The sequence below is a fragment of the Passer domesticus genome, chromosome 2 (assembly GCF_036417665.1).
Source record: "Passer domesticus isolate bPasDom1 chromosome 2, bPasDom1.hap1, whole genome shotgun sequence".
Classification (NCBI taxonomy): Eukaryota; Metazoa; Chordata; class Aves; order Passeriformes; family Passeridae; genus Passer; species Passer domesticus.
The window spans coordinates 101176693-101200063 of record NC_087475.1 but is presented as its reverse complement, the minus strand read 5'-3'; the positions used below and the strand labels follow the sequence as shown (position 1 = coordinate 101200063).

The 23371-nt window shown below is 42.3% G+C and overlaps 1 protein-coding gene across 1 annotated transcript; it reads right to left on the bottom strand.

The window, feature by feature from the left end:
- Nucleotides 1-1918: 1918 nt before the first annotated feature.
- On the bottom strand, nucleotides 1919-16642 carry TBX19 (T-box transcription factor 19). Its single transcript, XM_064411331.1, has 8 exons — nucleotides 16402-16642; nucleotides 10602-10866; nucleotides 8610-8744; nucleotides 7793-7854; nucleotides 6673-6734; nucleotides 5849-6037; nucleotides 3988-4120; nucleotides 1919-3136 (listed from the first exon to the last, which is right to left on the bottom strand). Exons 1-8 carry the CDS (start codon nucleotides 16596-16598, stop codon nucleotides 2902-2904), a joined length of 1278 nt encoding a protein of 425 aa, XP_064267401.1. The 5' UTR covers nucleotides 16599-16642; the 3' UTR covers nucleotides 1919-2901.
- Nucleotides 16643-23371: the final 6729 nt, after the last annotated feature.

Sequence of the window (23371 nt, the reverse complement as noted above, 5' to 3'; positions counted from 1 at the left end):
GATGCAATAAGCAAAACCAAATCCATAGTAATGGTTTATTAGGAGAGGAACAGTTTTATACACAGTTTAAGGGAATCTGCCACCCACAGGAGAACACTGCAGCCAGCATCCCAGCCTGTTACTTTGCTGTGGGGAAGTCCATTGTTCTGAGAAAGGACAGCTGTGAAGATAGAACACCAGTTTTTCTTGTGAACAGGTAGCGAAAGCTTTCTCCAGTGCTTCTGATGCTTAGAAGTAATCTGTCCAAACCAGATAGCAGTTCCCAAATAATATACCAGAGTTGCAAAATTATAGATCAGAATCACAGATCTCAAGTTGGAAGGAACCCATAAGGATTGGGTCCTACTCCCTGTTCCTTGCAGGACTCCCTAACACGAAACCTGAGATCAGTATACTCCCTGCTATCCTGAAGCCCAAGGCTTTGGGCTACAAATACCAGCTTGTACTGAGATAGTGGCACAGGTAGTGAGCAAACCAAGGACATTTTTATTTTTCTGCATCATTTCTCAGGGTCACGCTAAATCAGGTTTTCTGCAATGACAAAGACTTAGCTCAGTTTTGAGATCTCAGAACTTTTTGCCTCCTGTGACATGAGTCATGGCTGCTTTTACAGTGAAAAGGAAGACAAATTACTTTGACTGTTCATTTTGATAATTTTTTAATTCTTCCAATCCTATGGGACTCTCAGGAAAGCTAATTAGATGTTCCCCTACATTGTTTGTTTGTGAAATAATGCAGTTTGAGTAACACCTTATAATTACTCGTGTATTACTGTAATGCAGTAATATGGGATAAGAAATTATCCAATTCATTAACCATGAAAGAAGCATTGCAAGTCCTGGAACACATAGAAGTCACCACTTGCTTGCTTTTTAGCATCTTTATGTAGACTCTGTGTGTGGTATGTCTGTGGAGAGCTGAACAGCCAGAAGAGGGTAGCATAAGTTAGTTAATAAACCTCATCTGTAAAGCAGTTATTTTGGAGAGAAACACCTACTTAGATTTCTTGCCACAAGGTAGAGAAACATAACATTGGCAAACCCATCACCAAGCTTTTGTCAGAATGTGGGAAGGCAGATTTGCAGTCAGAACTGACAACGATTAGACTGAGAGCAGGATGCAGAGCTGTTTGCACTCTATTAACTCTTGTTTGACCAATGCTGCTATTAATAAAAATGCACACCCAAAGCAACTGTATTACTTTGATCTTAGGGGATTACAGCACAAGTCAGCAAAACTGTTATTGAGTACATTCTGGCACATGATCTTGCCTGCAGCAGATCTGAAAAGCCAGATGGGGAAGGCATGAAAATGCATAACACTGAGAGCGACTTAAGGGGGTGGTTCTGGGCCAGGTAATAGAATATCAAATGGAAGCTTGCTGAGTTCACCAGGCAGATGTGTATCAAAAGGCTCCTCTTGCTGCTGCCTCTAATGTCTACCCAAAATAGAATGTTGCTCCCAGAATCTGTATGCAGTAAATTAGTACTAACAAAGGGAATGTTGCTGTATCTAGCAGAAGCAGAGACATCAGCTCACAGGAGCTTTAGAGAATCCTCTTCTGTGCTGGGGATGGTCCCCTACCAATGCACATGACTCTAGAGACCAGAATTGCTGCTGGGCATTGCATTATACAGGGAGATATCTACATTAGTTAGCTTGCAGATTTCTTTAGTTTTTCTTTATAGAGACCAAACAGCAAAATTCTTCTCTGAGAATTTGATAGGGCTTGCCTCAGGGCATACTTGAAAGGACAAGGAAGACTGGGGGATGACTGTTGTTATTTGCATCACAGTAGTGGTTAGAAATCCCAGACAGAATCAGGACTCTACTGTGCTAAATGTTGTACACTCACACAGGATCGGAAAAGCAGTAGCCAGAAAAAGGAAGCTGGAGCAGACAAAGTGAGAAGGGAAACAGGTGTGAAGACATTAAATACCATGCCCAGGAGTTTACACCCAGTAACTGGACAAGGAATAGAAAATTCCTGTTCTGTCAACTTGCTTCTGGCAGAGTTTCTTTAAATAGCTCAGAGGTTGTTAAGTGAGAAAGACTGTTGTGTGTGTTTACCCCTTGGAAAGGCACTGAGGAGATAATACACCACGTATTCATAGTTTATTTGTACAGTATAGCTAAAGAAAAGTGGAAATGCAAGCTGAACATTTTTTCTCTAATTATTTTCCCTCCACCCTTTCAAAAATAGCACATATTGGAAACACTGGAGCTTTCCATTTCCAAGACTGTAAAATCAGACTCTAAATGCGAAACTAGCTGCCCTTCACCCTGCTGCTACAATGTGACCACTTTAGCACTTGGGGTCTGCCCACTGTCCCCACGGCACACACACAGCAAACAGCAGCTGAAGAAGGGAAGGGGACAGGGAGTGCTGTATGCAGGTGGGATTAGGATGTCAGACTAATTTAATCCCCTGAGGGGTTTAGTTTCAGGTATTGTGAAAGCCTCTATGTAAGAGATCCAGAAAGCCTTTAAAACAGTGCTGTCCCCTCAAATGACCAGTTGCAAACTTGCTCACAATTTTCCCTGGACTTGGCTGTTAGTTACAGAAGGAACTTCTACAATGACATGCGGGTATCCAGCTGCCATGTCTGCTTCACTCAGTCCCATGTCTCTGACCATTTTTAATGTGATATAGAACCAAAGCTAACTAAAAAGTTTCTTTGTGGACATTATCCTGAATGAAGCATAAAAGTTGCAGCAACAAGCTGGTTCCTATAATATTTCCTGCCTTTGCATTTTGGCTTAGCTGGCACACAAAAGGTACATTATGGGAAGTGATTAAGTCTTTTTCCTGCATACATCTCTGCACTGCACTCCTTGGGGATCATTTGCCATTTGTGTCAGTCTTGGTTGGCTGAGCTTCCCTCAGGAACTGCCTGTCCATTAAAAGGAGTGTGAGGATGTCCACGCAGAGTCAGTCAGTCTGGTGAGAGTGCCTTCCCCTTGTGCTTCCATGCCACCAGACACCATTCCCTGCAGAGGGATTTGCACTGATGATGCAGCAGGTAAGGGGACATTACCCCTTAAAAACACACTTGGAGGGTTGCTGTTCACCTCGCTTCCTGGGTTGGCAACATTTACAGCACTGTTGCTCACTGTCCACAGGCAAGGGTAGTGGCTGGAAAAAGAAGCAGCACAGATCAAATGACTTATTTCAAAGCATTTAGCCTGCATAAGATTTGCCACAGTAAAGTCAGTTTCACTATCTGTTAAAAGGTAGCTATTCAAATCAGGTTACCAAACTAGATCAGTGTTGAAGATTTTAAGTGAAAAATCATCAGTAGCCATCACCTGGTGACCCTGGAAGGAGGTATGGAGAGAAATGTACAAGTATATGTAAGATTTCAAAATGTAAGGATCTTTTTATGCGCCTCTGTGACTTCTCTTCTTCCCATCTTAGGGGCTGAGTCAGAAGACCTTCTAGAGAGGGAGGTCACAAAGTCTCAGGATACTGCCTAGCTACTAGGGTATAAACATTGAGAAGAAAACCTACTCAATCAGATTACAGTGCATTTGAAATTGCAGCTGATTTTCCTGACACCTAAGTTAGAGAAGAAATTATTGCATTCCTTTGGGGAAAATAAGGGAAAATATTTGATAATTAATTGATTGTCTAGGTATAAATTCCATTTACCCCTAGAATAGGATCCTCATTTCATGCAGGATAATAGTGAGTAATACAGGAAGAAAAATAATTTGGTTTTAAAATGCTCACAGATTATAGAGACCAGAATTCTTTGTAGGTGTTCCAAGATCCTGGTTTTCAGCAGTGCTGGGGAAAAATGAAGCTTCCATAGAGCAGAGAATGATTAGCTTGTCAGAAAGATTTGCCCAGGAATCTTGAATTGGGCACTTAGGACACATTTCAAATCCCAGACACTGATTAAAGTTTGGAACAAAGGGCAAATCACCAGGACAGTCCTACCAGCCTCAGTGCTCCTCATACTAGCAGTTTTCCTGTAACCTTACCTGGGTCCAGGGCTGGCACCTCCCTTTGTGTGTGGCACAGAGAGCAAATTAGTGTGTGGAGAAGATGGCAAAGTCCAGCTGTCGTGTCCTGAGAATACCTGAAGATTATTGCTGGAGCTGTCCAATAAGTTAACTTTGGGGAGGAAAAAAAAAGCAACAAACAAATCCTCAGTGACATTGCAGACAAGGTCTTAAGACAGCAAAACACGGACAGGTGTAAGGCAGCAATCTGATCATGAAGTGCCCAACCACAGGTAATAGGACAAAAGTCCTAACCACAGGGCAAAATTCCCATGTTTGTTAAGAGAGCAGCAAGGTGCCATTCCAATCCCAGGGGTGATACATGAGAAGGTACAACATGACAGACATAGGATTTGCATTTCTGCAAGTCTGACTAATAGTTTTTCACAATTGACATATATCAGGCAATGTTTTGATACAGATTTCCTTATAATTTGAGCTAAAATACTTAATAAAGTTTTATAAATACTGCCCATTCCTGGAAATTTTCAAGGCCAGGTTAAATGGAGCTTTGGGCAACCTGATCTAGTGGAAGGTGCCCTGTGGTAATGTGTTTTTTTAGTTTTATTAGTATACTTAACTGTTTGATTTGTAATTTTTTTCATTTCCTTACGCTGTCCTTTTTCTGCCTTTAGAGTGGCACAGGTTTCCCATTTTGTATTTTATGTTTCTAAAACTAGACTTGCTCCCTCATTGTTATTTAGTTAAGTGTTGGTTTTTCTGTTTGTTACTTAGCTACTCCCCTCCAAAGTTTAAACCTCCCTCCCCTTCCCAGTTGCTAACCCCTCCTGTCCCTGCCCTTTCCCCAGAACCTTCCTTATTCCTCCTTTCATTAAATGTTAATCCCTCCCCAAACCTGCCTTCCCCCTAGAAACTTCCCTGTCAGTTTTCTATTTTTCCAAACCCCATTAGTTCACTGTAGCTGTTCTCCTCCCTTGAAATTCTTTACTGGTTTACACATTGTATTCCCCACCTTGTGTTCCACCCCCAGTTCTCCTGATTAGTTAAAGATCATATCCTCCCCTGAGACCTCCCTCTCATTTATAAGCTGTTGTCTGCCCTCAGTTTGGGGTCCTGGAACGCTGGGGAGGGGGATTTTTGCCATCAAATAAAGTTGCCCCAGTTCCGCCCCAGGACCGTTCTGCTCTTTTGTTTCCGTGCTGTGCCCAACTGGTAGCTGGGATTCAGCGGAGCTCAAAGCGGGGGTCTGTCACGCCCCCTTTCACCATCTAGCCAGGACATGCCACAGTGCCCCTACCCATGGCAAGGAGGTTGGAACAGAATGATATTTAGGATCCCTTTCAAGCCAAACCCTTCCATGATAAATACTTCCATTAAACAGGAATTATTGCTAAATTATAATTAGCAAGTAGATTACTTTATCCCTATTCTGCTTTTTGACCCACTTCCTCTGATCGAAGTACAATCAATTTCTGGATTTGCACTCAGATCTAGAAAGGAAAAGGGACTCAAAGGATGTTCTGACAATACCAAAATGCCTTTGCCTCACATCAGCTCCTATCTGAGAGCTGCACTGACTTGAGAACTCAACGCTGTCATGGCAGGACATTGAAAGAAGACCTGCAATGCTCTTTTTGTATAACTGGAAGCTGTAGTGAAAGCAAGACCATACACCCTGGTTTATCACTAAGAGTGCGCCCAGTTCCTGGGACCTCTTGTTTTGCTGCCTCAATCACCGCAGGTGCCTGAAGGGTCCTGTGCAGGTTGTCCCAGAGACTCACCATGTCCTTTCCTAGCCTGAGCTCGGCCTTGCTCCAGTGCTTGTGCTAACCTAAAGCAAGGGGCAGGCAGAAGCAGCAGAGCAGTGCTCCAGGAATACCTGTAGGGGAGTGATTCCTCTGCATGTAGGAGGGTGGGTATGGAGCAGCCCGATGGCTTCGCAGGGCTGAGTATCTCTCACAGCTGTGGGGAGCCTGTGGAGTGGGCAGAGGCAAAGCTCCACTGTACTGGTAATTAGAGCTTCCCGAGGCACACATTGGATCTGGGTTGGAAATCAACCAGCCACCCACTTTGAGAGAAAAGAGAGAACAAAACTATTACTATTGCTGTAAGTGCTACAATACAACTAAGAAATAAACAGCCTTCTTGCAGAATCAGCTGTGCCTCAGAAATACCAAGCAGATGCTAAGATATTGGTTTGTGAAACAACTGACAAAAAAATAGCAAACCTCCACCTCCCTCCCAACCCACCAACACTGAAAACAAGACCTGAAAGCAACCAGAAAATGTCACAAACATTAAAGAACAAGTGAAAGAAAAGCTATCAGTAAAGCAAATGCAGCTTCTGCTTCCCCTCATTTTTTTACCTGTTTACCCATGAAAGATAAATTTATAGGTAACAAAAACATTCACAAATATAAAAACAAAGGGGTAAGAAAACTCTAAAAATATCATATATCATCTTGATTCTAGATTCCTTTTAATATTGAAAAATTGGATTTTATGGAAAATGATCCCTCTGCAGGACCTCTATTTCCTACTGTGAGGTCTCTTCAATCTTCTTATTTTTTTTAAAGGGTCCCTCTCTATGAACACAATTCAGGACTCAGTAAGTGACCAGCATGAAACTGTTAAGCAAGGCACAGGTTCCCAGCATCCATCATATCTCACAAAACTTGCAGCTGACATAAATAAAAACCTTACAGTGAGAATATGTCATATGTTGACCTTCAGAGACTGTATCTGGAGCATCCTTAGAATGACTTCTGAAAAGCAAAATACTTAGTGGTAAGTGCTCTCTTTGAAAAATTACAAAAGTTATAACCAGAACTATTAATTAAAAATTGGAGGAGTCAAAAAGGAGGGAAATCCCTCTTCTTTAACCTTGCTAGGCGGCAGTAAACCTTTCTACATTCTGCCATAAAGGAAGCTTGAGCTTTTGTTTGTTGATGTAAACAAAAATGTTCCTAATTTTTTGCCATATTTGGGAGGTGAACATGGAATTCTAAATCTGCCTCTAGGCATCATTCCTGCTTGCAGGCAAGCTGAGGCCACATTCCCCCTTCCCCAACTGGAAACCCTGACACTGAGACACAGCAACTTCTTAAGTGGTGAGAGGAATGAAAGGAAATACAGATTCTCCTGCAGGCATGTGGGACACATCACATGTCAGAAGATAAAGCAGGTCCAAACAAAATTAACTAGAAATTATGGGCTAGAATGCATCATTTGGATGCCACTGTGTATTAATGTGGCTGATGGAAGGAAAATTTTGCAAGATGAACTACAATTAATTTCCGATGGAAACGTCTCCGACATCTTACCTTTAATAAAACCATCATAAATTATCACACAGACTTAATAACAGCAGTGTAGTTACATTACGTTACAACTGTAATGTACATTACAGTTACATTGTCATTTCACTTCAACTATGCTTTTTGACACTTGGAGTTAACATTTTTTCTCCCTGACCTATCAAATTACAGGATTCACTGGAGTGCAAGTATACTGTAGTAGACATATGTGGGGTATAACACTACTGGGGGAGATCACACCATCTCATTTCAGGCTTTCTGTATAGACAGACATAAGTGCCAGGATCCCCAAGAGCATGTTGACCCATTTCAGCACCTATTATTATAATTATAGAGTCTCCCCCATAATACCATTGGAGTGACTCTGGTTTAGCAGAAACAAGATTCAGTTATGTAATTTATCTTTCATATGGTGATGTCACAGTTTTAACCATATCAGCAGCAAAAAGCTACTGGATCAAAAAAAAAAAAAAAAAAAAAAACAAACAACCAAAATATGAACTCACCTTTCCTTTGCATCCAGGAAGGCTTTGGCAAAGGGATTATACTTGATTTTGAGAGCTGTTATCTTGAGTTTACAGAAAACAAGGCATGTTAGTGAAGGCAATTTGAAATAAAAATTTGACAAAACATCCTCCAGAGTAATCTGAGGGGAACTGCCTGGGTTAGCCTAAAATATATCCCCACACTTGATATTTCCCAGGGCTGTGTAGGGGACAGCTTTGCTGTGTAGTGATCAATGACACAGGCAAAACACCAGCTGGGGTAGCCTGGCATGAGCTTGTCTGGTAAATGTGGTGGAATGGTGGACCCTTTCAAGAGGGTTTAAACACTGAATTCCTATCAAGTACAAATAAAATCTGCAGCAACATTAGCTAAGGGATGTGGCTTAGGAGTTAACAATTCTTACAGTCCAAAGCATCCCTCAAGGGCAGGAATTTTCCCATGCAATATTGTGTTATTCTGCAGTTTTATGTATTATAGGGAACATGGAGAGATAGGGTTATCATTATGACTATCAGTTATTGCTGGAGAAAGATATTGGGCTTGACTGTAGGGCTGTTTGGCTTTTATTTCCAGCAAGCTGGGACAGATGAACCAGTCTGGAATAGCTGTGGCAGGATATTAAGCTAAACTTGGCTTAGTACTGAAGCCAGACACTAGATTAGACAATATTCTACTGCAGAGAAAAAACAGAGTATTAGAGTGGGTGGAGTATTACACTGCATAGGACTGGTGGGGAAACAAGAAAAAGGCATGCTGGTCTTGTAGTAAATCAGCTTCTATCAGTGGTGACCAGAGCACAGTGTGGTACCTGCCTACCTCTTCATTCTGGTAGGCAGTCACTGCTATGAACTGCGTCTCAGGGAAGGAGCAGTTCATCACCATCCGGTGGGGGCCGCCTACGCGAACTATGTGCACCTGGGGCTCGTATTTGTGCAGGGAGTTCAACATTATCTGCAGGAAACAAAACAGAGAGACAGCCCCCAGTGCCACTCTGGTACCTCACAGCCACCCTCTGGCTCTGTGACAGAGCAGCTGTCGCTGCTGAACCTCGTCAGCCACTGACTCCTGAAGCAGGAGGGCAGGTGCCTTCCTCGCCTGCAACAACCACAGGCTGAACAGAATGAGACTTCACTGGACTGGATTTAAGGCTTTGGATGCAGCAGCAGCAGCAGTGATAGTTGTGTTAGCAGCCAAGACCCTCAAACCACTGGGCTCCCACTGCACTAGGGGCGGCTGAAACAGCTCAGGGGCACTCCCTGTCCTGCTACTGCTTTCTGAAAGACCAGAATCACCATCACAGAAAAGGTGCCAGCAGGAAGCTAAGGCAGTCATCCAGACTCCTCTCTGGGAAAGATTAAGTGTATCCAAACAGGCCTTGGCAGATCGTCTAAACTGGCACTAAAAGTTATGAACAGCATTGATTCCAGGAAGTCTATTAGGTCCTTTAATTGGCTCTAGTGCAAGAAAAAGAGTCTTTTTTAAATTGGTACTTTGCAAAGTGATGTATACATGCATACATATCTATGTATATATAAGAAAGAACACAGCTATTAGCATAAAGAGCTGATAATCATCAATTACTTTCTAATACCATCACAGAAGGGGCAGCTGAAGCACAGAGTGGGAACATGGTTTATTTTAACACTATGGTCATGATTTCAAAAAAAAAAACAAAGGAAGCTTCAGTCATTTATTGTTTAGTAACTTTTGTTTGGGTTCTGTTTCTCATATGGTTTTTCCTCTCCTGCTTTCTACTGTTTTGCTCTCCTTCGTATATATACAGAGTGTTCCCCTGTTTTTTTTCCCCAGGGACTCTTTGACCCTCCAAGTTTCCTGTAGCTTCCCCCCCCCCCCCCCCATGCATGTTTTTCTGAGGCTTTTGACTTTTCTGCGATCCTGGACACATGACAAGCATTTGCAAATTCAGATCCTGTTCTATGCTCTGCAATAATTCTTGTGTGCTGGTTCCACATATGACTAAGGAAAAGTCAGATCATCTTCCTGTTCTCCAACCAGTAAAACCCGAGATAATTTCCTACCTCATTAGAGCACTAAGCTTACAGAGGTACCTCACAAACCTAATGGAACTAGCAGATTGAGAGCATATAACATTTACATGAAAGAAGTTGATTCTGGGCTGACAAGTATCATCCACCGCAGGAGTTTTGTACCAAACAAACAAGCAAACAAAAGGTCTTGTACAACATTTTGCCTTTAGATGCATCATCAAAAATAAAATATGAAACAAAACTAATTTTCCTGTTTGTATTTTTAAGCGGTTCAAAGAGAAAGTCACTTATTTCTGGTACATGTGGTTTCTTTCCAAAGGCCAAAGCTGATTCAATACAATATTGATAATTATCATGATGTAGAAGCAGACAGAGTAATTATTTCATTTAGGAACAGCCTTTTATTCTGCCATCTGACTCCTGCCAACATTCCACTTACACCAAACAACATTGGGGAGCACAACAAAAACCTAATACTCGTGGCCATTTTTCCCCCCTTTCTCTGAAGTCCTATGTAAAAATCCTAAGCACACAAGACCAGCTCTGAAAAGACCCCTGACGATTAAGTAAACCACAGCACTCTGTCTCTCTTAACATCAAGAAGTCCATTAAAATCTGAAAGTGCCAATTAAGGCCTGTTTATCCCTGTTTACATTTGGCCTCCAGAGAATAATTGGCATCTGTGGGTGAAGAGGCCTGTAAGGGCTTCTATAATTACATAAATGCACCCTTGATATTTCTTGATTGGTAGGTGCTTGCAATTGAAGCCAAGAGGTGATGTGGAAACATCAGGCCATACCTGCCCGCTCCCATTGAGCTTGTTGGTAAGTTTGACTTTGCTGAAGGAAATGGCAGCTTTCATCCAATGGGCCCCAAAGTTGGGAGAGTCTGGGTGGATGTAGACACAGCTGTGGTTTGGTGGCTCTGGTTTCCCAGCTGGCACCCATTCTCCATTGACATACTTCCAGCGATGGCCATCAGTCGGAGCGAAGTCCAGCAGGAAGGAATACATGGCATTCGGATCCAAGCCTGACACGCTGATCTTCAAAACAGGGAACATCCGCCTGGCCAGGGAAACAAAAAGGGGGGACACGACTGGAAACTGCTCTTGAAAGACTCCTCTCAGTATGTTTGTTTCCAGATGCTCACTGACTAGCTCAGTATAAAAAAACATCCTCCCTTCCTTCAATCCACCTTTTCCATCAGACCTTGCACTTGGCAGTTTCTCCAGTAATTTGGTCCCATACTTCAAAATTCCCTGACCTCAGCAGCTTGACCATGTCCTTTTGCTTTAAGTTTCATCTTACATCAAGCTCTAAACTTCTTCCCAGCCTTCCATTATCTCATGTGTTTAAAACTGAAATCCTGCCTTTGTTTAGTTTTGGGAAAAAGCTCCATTCCATTGCCCAAAGGTGCAATGCCACCTTTTCTCAATCCCCTCTTATTTTTATTTTTTTTTTTTGTAAAGAAGATTTGCAGGAGGTCATAGCTTGACTTTCAGTGGTTTTCTATCTGTCCCAGTGCTTGTGATCAATGCCACACAGCTCTGAATTGGCACCTGAAAGTCTGCAGCAGTAGAGCTAGTAGGGCTCCAACACTTGCAGGAACTGGGAATAATGTGTGGACATCAGAACAGAGGTGTCTCCCAGCAAAGGTATCCTATTTATTAAGCTTCTTAGCTTGTCAAGGAACACACGTAATTGCTATTACATATCACCTCCTACATTCCTCTCCCATGAGTAACCAGCCTCCCTGCCTCAGTCATCTCCATACTGACCTCTCCTGGCAACTGCCATTTCTGCATGCGACATTTTTATGGACCATAAATTCCAACGAAAGCAAATTAATCTCTGAGGTTCTTCTCTCTATGGGTACAGAGAGAGTATACCAAGCAACCAGAGGAATGGCCCGAGGTCCACAGCAATGGTGTTAAGGTAAGGTAGCTCTCAAGGCTTAGGTAGCCATACAAGACATCCAAAATCCATAAGAAGGGAGCTGAAACTCCAGGCTGTTTCAAAGCACACTGGAAGTCTCTGCCCCTGCAGTCATCCTATCTACTGACACCCAAATGCAAATTGCTAACAATCATGACATCCCACTCACCTTTCTGGATACCTTTGATATAGTTTTTGCTGCATACATTCAGTACCTTCTGCTGACAGGGAAAGACAGAATTTGAAAAATTTGAGATTTTTCATCTAATATTAATACTTGTTGATATATGTCAGTGCAGTATTGAAGAAGATATCATAGAATGGTTTGGGTTGGAAGGGACTTTAAAGATCATCTTGTCCTAGTCTCTAGATTGGTGTCCCCAATACCTTCCACTAGACCAGGTTGCTCTGAGCCTCATTAAATCTGGCCTTGAACCACCTTCAGGGATGAGGCATCCACAGCTTCCCAGTGCAGCCTTTCCCAGTGCCTCACCACCCCTTGTATCACTCCATGTCCTTAAAAAATAAGTCCCTCTCCTTTTCTTTTGCAGCCCCTTTTAGGTACTGGGAGGCTGTTAAAAGGTCTCGCTCCTCTCCAGGCTGAACAACCTCAGCTACCTAAGCTTTTCCTCATAGGAGAGGTTCTCTCCTCCACACTTGCTCCAACAGGTCCATGTCCTTCCTGTACTGGAGACCCCAGAGCTGGATGCAGCAGTCCAGGTGGGTTCTCACGAGAGTGGAGCAGAGGGTGAGAATCCCCTTGCCCTGCTGGCCACGCTACTTTAAATGCAGCCCAGGATGTGTTTGGCTTTCTGGGCTGTCAGTGCACATTGCTGGGTCGTGTTGTGCTTCTTATCCACCAACTCTCCTGAGTCCTTGTCCATTAAAATGCAGAACCACAAAGTTCAATTTATGAAGTTCATGTGGGCCCCGCTCTCAAGCCTGTCCAGATCCCTCTGGATGACATCCCTTCCCTCCACATGTCAACCAGAGCACACAGCTGGACATTGCTGGCAAGATAGCTGAGGGTGTGCCCCTGTCACCAACAAAGGTGACAAAAGCTTTATTCCCAGTACTGACCCCTCAGGAATAGCACTCCTCACTGGTCTCCAAGGAACTGTGAACTGCGACCTTTCTAATTAAATAGAAGCTTAGTCAAGGATTTACACACTACACATGGCTTTCTGATAAGGATGTACTAGCTACCAAACTGGGATGTGATAAAAAGTATGGATACATTGCTCTTTCCAATGCTTAGATCTCCTCCAGTCAATGTTTAAAGGAACATATTTAGATACATAGCTAAAATTGAATTAGAGGAAAAAATTAATCCACATGAAAATTTAATGTCACTAGATTGTGCAGAGCTGTTTGTGTTACACACACATTATTAATTCCTCTGCCCACAGTGCAGGCAGGCTGCTCTGCCTTTTTATTTGAGAGGCTCAAGTTTAGCTCCAAAGGACCTATAGACCAATCCAGAAGAGAATACTGTCACCATCCACTTTAACCTCCTGTAGCACTAAAATTAGAGTATTTCCCTGTGTTAACCATCTTCACTCCCAGTTGCTCCCTGCCTCACTTGGACCAGCATGTTTTGACTGTACTGACTAACGATGGAAAACTTACCACCTAACATCTTCTGCTGGCTTTACTGTTAAAATCTGTATTTTAGCATGGCAAATTGTGATTTCTCCAAATTTGTTTCAGTCAGAATGTTTGTTTCAATGATCAGGTAGGTGCACACCTGACCTCCATTGCTGCAACAGCCAAACACTTCAGCCTCTTCAATTTGTTTAAAGCAAAATCTGCTGCAATTATTCTGCAGTGCAGACCTTGAGTGGGAAGATGTTTGATATCAAACTTGAATGTGCAGTTACCAGTTTTTTGGGGGTTTTTTTAAGCATTCAAGCCTGGAAAGAGCTTCTTTTTCCCCACTCATGGCTACCTGAACTGATCCCCTATGGATTCTCCTCATACACAGAGGGGAACAGTGGCACCTACCTGTCTCCAGGCAATAACAGGGATTGCAAAGTCTCAGGATACTGCGTAGCTAGTATGGTATAACACTGAGAGAGGAAACCTACTCAGTCAGATAACACTGCATTTGATATTGAAGTGTCAATTGAATACAATAGGTCTGAGTAAAATAGGAGATGGTTTCCCACTCTATCAGTTGCACCCAGTGAGATATATTTTGTGATATAGCACATATTTCAATTTTAATTATGTCTGTCCTGTTCAGAATATATCTATTTCCCCTAGGCATATTGCTAGGGCAGGTGATTGTTATAATGAAGTATGATACAGCCACAGAGGTATATCTGTATATTAACACTGAAGTTGGTTCATCTAACTGTGACATTTTGGGACCCTCGGTACCAATTAGAGATGACTCAGAGCAGATAGAATTGTGCATGCTAGAATTTAACACTTGAGGATCACTAGTCAATTAGGCTTTCATTCTCTGGGACACTCCTATATTGGGTTTCTGTTTAATTTCTGAGCTTTGCTGACAATGTGTCTGTCCACACCAACTGTTTTAGTTTCCACACACACAAGTTCAGGCTGGCTCCTCTCTTTCATTGCAGGACACAGTTTCAAATGCATTCATCTACCCTTCATCAAGAATGGTTTAGTTGTATTCATTTAGCAGCAGCAGAATAAGATCAATATTTTTTTTCCTGAGAATCTCTCTGGAGATAATCACTAAAGAATCCTGAACCTGAGAAAACTCAGCAATCACAGGAAATTGTCTCAAGTTTGTTTCCTTTTGAATAGTATGGTTCAGAGTTCTTTGCTGCAGGCCACAGTCTGTATTTTCTTTGTTTTAGTGTGATGCTGTGGTTTTTAATGAAAAATACTTTCAGAAATGCAGAGATCCTTTTTCATAGTCTCTGCTACAGCAACTATGTTAAAAGGATTAATGTAAATGGCAGTGTGACATACTTTTGTAATTTTTAGTTTTGCTGTAGTTTGATCATAAAGAATTCTATTGCTGCTTTCACTGACATTTCTAGAGATGTCACTGGCTATAGAAAAAGTGGAATCAGACTGACAAGGAGTGTATAAATTAAAATTTAAAAATCACACAGCTTACACAATGAAATAAAAAGCACCCAGCCATATTCGGATAACAAAATATTCCCTTATCAACATTATAAAAATATTTTATCTGCACACTCACCCTGACGTTTCAGAAGGAACTACTATCATTGTGAAGTCATGATTTTCATTAGCTGCAAGGAAAGAAACTGAAAAAAACCCTATTGATAAGGTGTGATTCTTTGTACCAATTTAATTAATCAGAGATGAACCCATCTTACCACATTTTTAGTCACTTACACTTTTAGGGAGACAGTTTAAGCTACTGTACACCAAGTGAAAGTGCACTTGGAAGTTATCTGTAGCCTAACAGCAGTTTTCAAAGCAATTTAAATGAAGCAAAAGCAGCTTCATGATATAAAAAGAATCTCAGCAGCAGACTTCTATCAGTATAGGTTATTAGTAGGAATCAGAATGGCAACAGTGCTCTTACACCAAGAGCTGGTACTTTGGGAAGATAGCTTCTCATTGCAGAATCACCTTGCTGAGCCAAGAGACAAGATTTTTCATTTTTACTGCTTTCATTTATATCCCTCATCAAGCTACAGTCAAGAGTAATTTCATCCACAAATTCTGCTAAATCAAAGTCTGCAAAATTACTGAAAGTCACACCACATGAGTAAATCTTTCCATCTCTTAATTCCTCTCTCCTATGTGGATCTCCTGAGAGGTCTCATAAAACATGCGTATGTTGAGGGAACAGCTGGGGTGGGGGGCAGCAAAAGGCTGGCAAGGATAAATTAAATAAAAACCTTAGTACCATTGTGCAAATATTATTCTGGTAACTGCTTGTCTGTTATGGACTGGACTTTGCTGTCAGCCCAGTTCAGAGCAGAATCTCTGTGGTGAACCTTCTTCAAGCTAATGCCTGATTCAGAATTAACATCCTTCTCACCAGATTTTTCTCTTTTCCTGTGCCTTTCTGTGTTCCCCAAATAGTAAGACATTCATTTACACTGCAATGTTTTGTCCTTCTAAAACAGTGTATATTAAGCAATATTCCACACTTGTTTTTAAGGGCACCAGCAACAATTGTAGGACCAAGCAATTCAGACTGCACATACACACAGAGCATGTAGGGCAGTTTTATTGTACACACGCTGGTACAGACTGCTTGTACAAGCTCTTAATTCCCATGGCCAGAGGGATGGGAACTGCAGCTGGGTGTAACAACACCAATCTGCTTCTGTGCAGTAATTTGAAGCCTATAGGTGCTGACTTGCTAATACAGACTGATGATTATTGGCATAAGAATTCATTACAAAGGTTTTGAGAGATATTCCCTCACAAAAGTTTCCTTTTTGTGCAATCACAAGTTAGTCTATATATTTTTCCAGTATGCTTCATAGGAGGAATGGTTTGGCAGTGACAAAAAAAAAGTGGGGTCACCCCGTCTTGTTCATGCACTGGTTTTAGCAGACTGCAAGGCTGCAGTCCCCTATAAACTCTGGTGTGCTCATTGCATTTCTCTCAAGTCTGCACACACAGTTTATTATTGCAGAGCTTAACCCCCCTGGCTGTTACCTCCACTGAGCCCGCAGTGCTGAGCAGATCACTCACCTGCCATTCTTGGTCACAATCATCTCATTAGTGACTTCCCTGAATCTCTGCCAGAGTGTCGCATCCTCCAAGACAACCTGGAGCTGTTTCTCCGTGGGGTCTCCTTTGTCTCTCCCAGCCAGGAGTTCACTCTCCACTACGCTGAGGAGCCTGGAGACGGTGCAGTCGCTGGGTTTTTTGCAGCCCAGGTTTGCCATGACAGCTTTACTGCCAGAAACTTCAGGTAGCTGCTGAAAAGACAAAAATAATAAGAAAAATTAAAAAAGAAGTCAGTTCATTGGGCACCATCTGACAAATGTGCTCTCCTCACTCTTTTGCCACTGCCTAGCTCTTTCCCCTGGAAGTCCCAATGGGCAGTGACACCAGTGTGTGGAGGTTTACGCACACACTCCACACAAAAAGAGGACTATCTCCTAATTACCTGTTAGACAGTCAGGTGGGTGGCTGGCTGATGACTCAATTGGCTGCCTTGAAAGAAGAGTCCTCCATCCAAATTAGCATGCTTTTATCTTTTTTCAACCTGAAGTGGGTCTAATTGTTCTGCTTGAGAACCAGATTTCCATTAATGAAAATTGTTTCATTTCCAGACTGAAACAATGCATGGAAATTGCATTCACGCTGGTGCGGACTCTAACGAAGGAGCTGGGAAGAGTCAAGATAGTTACACAGAGAAGGTTGTCTTAAAATATTTTCACCATGAATGTTGCATAAATGCATTAACCTCATTCCTCTACACTCCTAAATCAAAATATAATAGTAAGAGACCTTGCAGCACTGAGGTTTCAGTGCACAAGAAGGCAGCATCCCTATCCTCCATTGTTGATGGATATTGTATCCATCCCTTGGTCCCATTGTCATTCACAAAACCCCTGCTGCACCTTACAGGTGGCTGAGCACCCCTCTGGCTGCATTTCCAGGGACAGACCGCACACTTCTGGGGCTGGTATGAGATTAACTGTCTGAGGCCTGGCACTGCTGACCAGCTCAAGGTCCACCAATGGACCTTGCATAAGGACCACCTCATGCATAAGTTCCATCAGCATCCGCATAAGTCATTCCCTCTCACCTCATCCTGAGACCTTCTCTGACAAGCCTGATCCAACAACACAAGCCCTCCACAAAAAAGCCACCATTTTACTGAGGTCTCCAACAATTTCAGCATTTAAGGAGACAAGAGATGTGGGCTCAGTCCCCTGATGGAGGGTTAAGTGGAAGCCCCACAAATAACAGTGACCTGTAAACACTGGGCTTTGGTATACAACAAATACTGGAGTACCTAACTTCTTGTGATACATCTATCTCTGATAATGTATTTTAAATTTCCGGTCTGCTGGACATGACATAGTCAGGGACTTGATTATGAAAACATAGTCCTAGAGGTCATTTTTAGAGAAATAAATTTTCTGTCTGCTTATTGAGAACTTTGAGTTCTTTCGATTCAATAGCCCTTGTTAAATTTCTGTGTTTCTGTCTCTTTTAGAAAGACAAAATAAAGTGGTGGATCACTGTTGGAATTTTTACAGACAAAAAAGACCATGGCAGGCTTTATAAAAGAGAATTTAAGTTAAATCCATCATTTAACAAGGCAAACTGATCTCACCTTTAAAAAAACTGAGAGGTGCCATCCACCTAAACAACAATGGCCAGAGCTTGATGGCACCTTATTTGGAACCCTTTCAACCCAAATAATTCTGTGGTTCTTTGCTGCTTTCAAACTTCACACTCCAACACCTCTTCCCCTCTTCTTTTTTTTTAATTGTCAACTCATAACCAAAATAGCTAGATTATTTTACAAGTAAACTCAGGTGAGTTACAATAGCAGGTGTCAGATAGCAACTTCTAGTTGATAAGCAGCCCACTTTCCCTGCTGAACAACTAAAGAATGTACTTCAAAATCTATAGGATATTTAGGTACCTGGAAGGGTACCACTTTGCATTTGAAAAATAATTGCATCTCAGGTATGCTGGTGTAAATAGAATATGTTTATGTTTGGGTTCCCCTTTTCAAATACTCAAAGAGGAGAGAGAAGCTACTACTGTAATTTTTCCCTTCATGTGATCAAGTGGCATAGGAAATGCATAGGAAAATATATGTGACAATTTTAAACTTTATTATACTACAGATGCAAATAGCTAGAGAAATTGGAGCTGGTGGAAGTGCCATGAATTTTAATTAAACATTTTCAGGTTTTCAGGAACTTCTAAAACAGGTACATGTCACTTTGGGAATTTTTTTTTAGCTGAAGCCCTATTTCCATACAGGCTTTTTAGATATAGTTGCTCAGAAATCTGGAGATTCAAAGTCAAGGCAGGTAAAGAGACAACAGCTCATAAAAGTAATAATATTCCAGTAGTTACACACAGTTCTTTCTATAGACAAATAAAAAGAGAAGAAGCCTGGATTTCAGAAGTACTCACTGTCCATCTCTCCTGCAGGGCTTCAAGTGGAGCGATACTGGATTAGAGACTCAAAAAATCAGATCCCATCTACCTTCCTCAAGATGCTTAGAACTTAAAGGGAACCAAAAGCATGCAAAAAAGCAACAACAGTTCACATTGGTGGAAGTGTTTGTAAATGAGGAAGTTAAACTCTCTCACCAGCAGACACTTGTGCATCACTACAGGTAAAGGATTTGCTCAGAAAAAAATTTATTGGAAATGGAGGCTGCCACAAAGCAAAAGAAAGGGAAGGCCTGCTTGGAGTGCGCTGCTTGCCCAAAGCACTCCTGGGACTGAGCTGTAGGGAAGAAGGCATGTATGGAAGGAATGGTTTGGGATGAGAGTTTTTCATCAATAAGACTGGATTTTTTTACAGCTAGCATACCTAAGGGAGAAGCATGAATGTTTTTACTTTGGGATATCATACTAAAACTTGTATCCTGCACACTAATAAAATGCACTTTCACATCCCAGAAGTGGGTAACACTTGTGTGCTTAGTTATCACTCATAGAAGGTATCTGATTCTTGAAAGTCTAGTGTCCAGAGGAAAAAAATAAACCACAAATCTAACAACTTAAAATACCTGACTTTCATACAGTTTGAATTTTAGTAACTATGTTACCACAGCTCAGGACACCTGAAACCTCAAAACTTTCCAAAATGAGAGTAGTTACCTGTGGTTAGTTAGTGGGAACAGCCCAATTACTATTTTCAGCATGGGGAAGATTGTTTCAGCTCTAAGAGTTCAGCCTAAGAGTGATTTGTGTTGGATGTAGCAGAAGGCACAGTTCACCACTGACATATCTTTCCAACCTAAAAGAATTACCCAAAGAAATAATAAGTTTACACATATGCAAGAACATGACCAGCTGAATGTACTTGGGCCTGAGATTATACTTTAAAACACACTTCCAGATTCCATGAATGATGCTTCTTTGCATTGTGCACTGTCTCTGTGTCACACAGCTGCCGTGGGAGAGGGCTGCAGAACAGAAACCAGAGAGATCCAGAGTCACAGTTCTTTGTTTTTTGTTGGCTTTTCATTTAACAAAAATACTACGTGTGGAAATTTACTTTGAATATTTATCCTGTTTTAAGAGAAATGAGAGACATCCTCTAATCTTTTGTCCCTCTATTCACCTAAATAACAACTTGGAATGCCTTCCAAACAACCCTTCTTTCTCCTACTTTCTTGCAAGATTAATTTTTCAAGTCTACAGGTCCTGGAACAGAGGCCCAAACAGATTAATGTCACTAGCTGTAGATATTGCCAAGGCACAGAGACCAATCCATTCTCCAGTGTGAGTTATTTCTTGGGCTGGAAGTTAAATTTCCCTGAACCTGGCATTTGAAGAAAAGGTAGCTGGACTTACAGAGGAGCACAGTAAGTGTTCCTGGTGACTGACAGCCAGTGCCACTGGAAGGGGGGACTGTTTATTTCCCCTATTGCACTTATCACCCATTTAATTAGACAAGCAAAGCAGTAGGGGTGGCAGAAGGACCAGAAAATGCCCCTACAAAACCTGCAAATTTGTAAGCTTTCCCTGAAACCTAGCTGGGAGAGCTGGGCATTTCCAAGCAGACTCCTTGTAGCTCATAGGCAGAAGTAGCTCAGAATGTAAGCACAACACTCACAATCATCTCCATTTACTAATAATAATTTAGTAACTCACATTTTAAATGAAGCAATGAGGACTGGGGAGAGCAGTGAAAGAACAATCAGAACAATCCTGCAATACTTATTGGACTTCACTTACTACGTTACAGCAGGAAAAAGCAAGGGGTTATTTCTGACTTTCTAATTAAGCTTATTCTTAAATGCTCCTGGCCACCAGCTGGTGAGGTACACAGAAAGGAGGGGGAAAAAATGCAAACAAGAAAAAGGTAATTAAAGAGGCCTTTATTGCCTTGACATTGGATAGCTGTTTTGTGGCCTTTAGCTGCATGTTTCCAAAGAAAAGGAAGCCCTTCATCATCAGATGAAATTGCAGAAAATAAGACTCACTCTTTCCATCTCCAAAGCTCCCACTGCAGCATTCAACTAACCCCCCTCTGAACAGTGAGTCCCAAGAACACAGGGAAATGTAACCTCCATCCCAGGAAATCAACACCTATCAGCTACCACGGAATAATTGAGAACGGATAAAAAGACAGCTGCTTTCCTTCTGTTTTTTAATCATGTGTTCAGCCCCTTAAGAGATTGTTAGGCTAGAGGAGACTTAAAGAAGATTAGCCTTTTCATTAATGTCGGGATGAGGGCACAGTTTCAGTAACATCCCCCAGGCATGTTTTTAGCAGAAAGGCAGGCAGCTTCTTTGAGTGGTACCTCCCTGTCTGGTGTTTTAACTGAGATTAATTCTGAGCTCAGAGAGCAGGGAATATTTTCCATGCTTTTTTAAAAGAGAAAGAAGAAAAAAAAAAACCAAACCCAAGGAAAAAACCTAATGTAGTGTGACGGGTTGACCGTGGATGGGTGCCAGGTACCTGCCAAAGGCTGGGTACTACTCTGTCTCTCCCAACCTCTATCCTCCTCAGCAGAGACAGAGAAAATATTACAAAAGGCTCATGGGTTGAAATAAGGACAGGGAGAGATCACTCACCAATTACCATCTTGGGCAAAGCAGGCTTGACTTGGGGAAATTAGTGTAATTTATTACAATCAAAACTGAGTAAGTTAATAAGAAATAAAGCCAAATGTTAAAACACCTTCCCTCCACCCCTCATTTTTTCCCAGGCCTAACTTTCCTTCTGGTTTTCTCTTCTCCCTTCCTGCCAGTGACCTTCACAGGGGAAGGGCTCCTCACATTCTTCCCCTCCTCCAGCATAGTATTTCTCCTATGGAAAACAGTCCTCCATGAACGTCTCCATTACTCCTTCCCCCAGCCTTCAGTTTTTCACATAGTGCTCTAGTATGGGTCACTTCCATGGGGTGCTGTGGTGTTACATTTTAGTTAAATGGTATGCTCTGTCTTGCCCCTCAAAAATGTACAGTTTATTCCAAGCCTGTGGTCCTCCCCTGAAGTATCATGTATCTGTAATCCCATTGGCCCAAATCTTAATTCTGCACCCACTTTGAATCTCCCTGTTAAACTGTGTGAGGGAGACCAGACTCTCTCTTGGCCTTTTTCTCTGTGAGCTCTCCCTCCCTCCCTCCCTCCCTCCCTCCCCCTTCCCCCCTTCTCCCTCAGAAACCATGCAGCTCCAGGGGGTGGGACCCCCAATAAACCCTCATGTAATTAGCACCCTCAGAAGCTGTGTGGAGTCTCCCTGTTGCTGTTACCAGCAAACATGCAGCTTAGGGGGCCCCTCAGGGACTCCCCGGGAGCCCCCTCAAACCAGCTGCTACAGGGTGCAATCCTTCAGGAACAGGTTGCTGCAGTGTGGGTTCTCTGCAGGGTCACAGGTCCTGCCAGCAAACCCGCTCCAGTGTGGGCTCCTCGGTTCAGGCGTTTGCTCCAGCTTGGGCTTCCCACAAATCACAGCCTCTTATGGGCATCCATCTGCTCTGGCAGGTGGGTCTCTGCATCCCATGGACCTCCATGCGCTGTGGGGGCACAGCTGCCTCACCATGGTCAGCACCACAGGCTGCAGGGGAATCTCTGCTCTGGTACCAGGAGCACCTCCTGCCCCTCCTCCTCCACTGACCTTGGTGTCTGCAGTGCTTTTTTCCTCACAAATTCTCTCCCATCTCTTTGGCTGCATTAGTGTAAGGGTTTTTTCTCCTCAAATATGTTACCCTAGAGGTGCTACCACTGTTGCTGGCAGGTTCAGCCTTACTCAGCACTGAGTTCATCTTGGAACCAGCTGGCCGTGGCTCTGTCAATGTATGGGAAGCCACCCCTGTCGTCGCCTCACCAAAACATTAACAGGAAACCAAATATATATAGTCAGGCTGGTGATAAATGTAATTTAGTTTGCTTTAAACAAGAATACTTATCTCTAATTTGTTTTTTTTTGACTTGAAGATCTTTAGTGATGTCTTCAGACATGAATTATCACCTAGAGGAAGAAACTATTACTGTTCCCATCTTTAAGATCAGAAAATAATTAAAAAAGTAAAGAGATTCTAAGCAAAGCTTTAAGTTCTACTTACAAGAGTTCAGAACGAAAATAATACATTCAGTGTTTACTTGGCAAACCAAACATGCACTTTTGACCTGAATGTGTAGGTTAAAGCTTTCTGCTAAACAAGTTGCAATTATAACTCGGTTGAAGCAGTTGACTCTCTCAAAAGCAATGAGCCTGACACATCCTGTTCCACACAAACAGAAACCACAGGAGCACATGCTCATCTTAAAATGTTTTCTTTTCACACCACATATTGCAACATAGAATGGTTTGGGTTGGAAGGGACTTTGAAGATCATCTCATTCCAGCCTGCTTGCCATGGGCAGGGACACCTTCTGCTATACCAGGTTGCTCAGATCCCCATCCAGCCTGGCCTTGAACACTTCTAGGGATGAGGCATCAAGAGCATCTCTGGGCAGTCTGTTCCTGTGCCTCACTACTCTCACAGTAAAGGATTTCTTC

Bases quoted from the DNA above. Each gene is read 5' to 3' on its own strand.
- TBX19 (XM_064411331.1), bottom strand. From the start codon at position 16,598: ATGGCAAACCTGGGCTGCAAAAAACCCAGCGACTGCACCGTCTCCAGG. The intron at 8,745-10,601 runs GTATGGCCTGAT...TGTTTCCTGCAG, and splicing joins AGCTCAATGGGAGCGGGCAG to ATAATGTTGAACTCCCTGCA. The intron at 7,855-8,609 runs GTAGGCAGGTAC...TGTAAACTCAAG, and splicing joins CTGCCTACCAGAATGAAGAG to ATAACAGCTCTCAAAATCAA.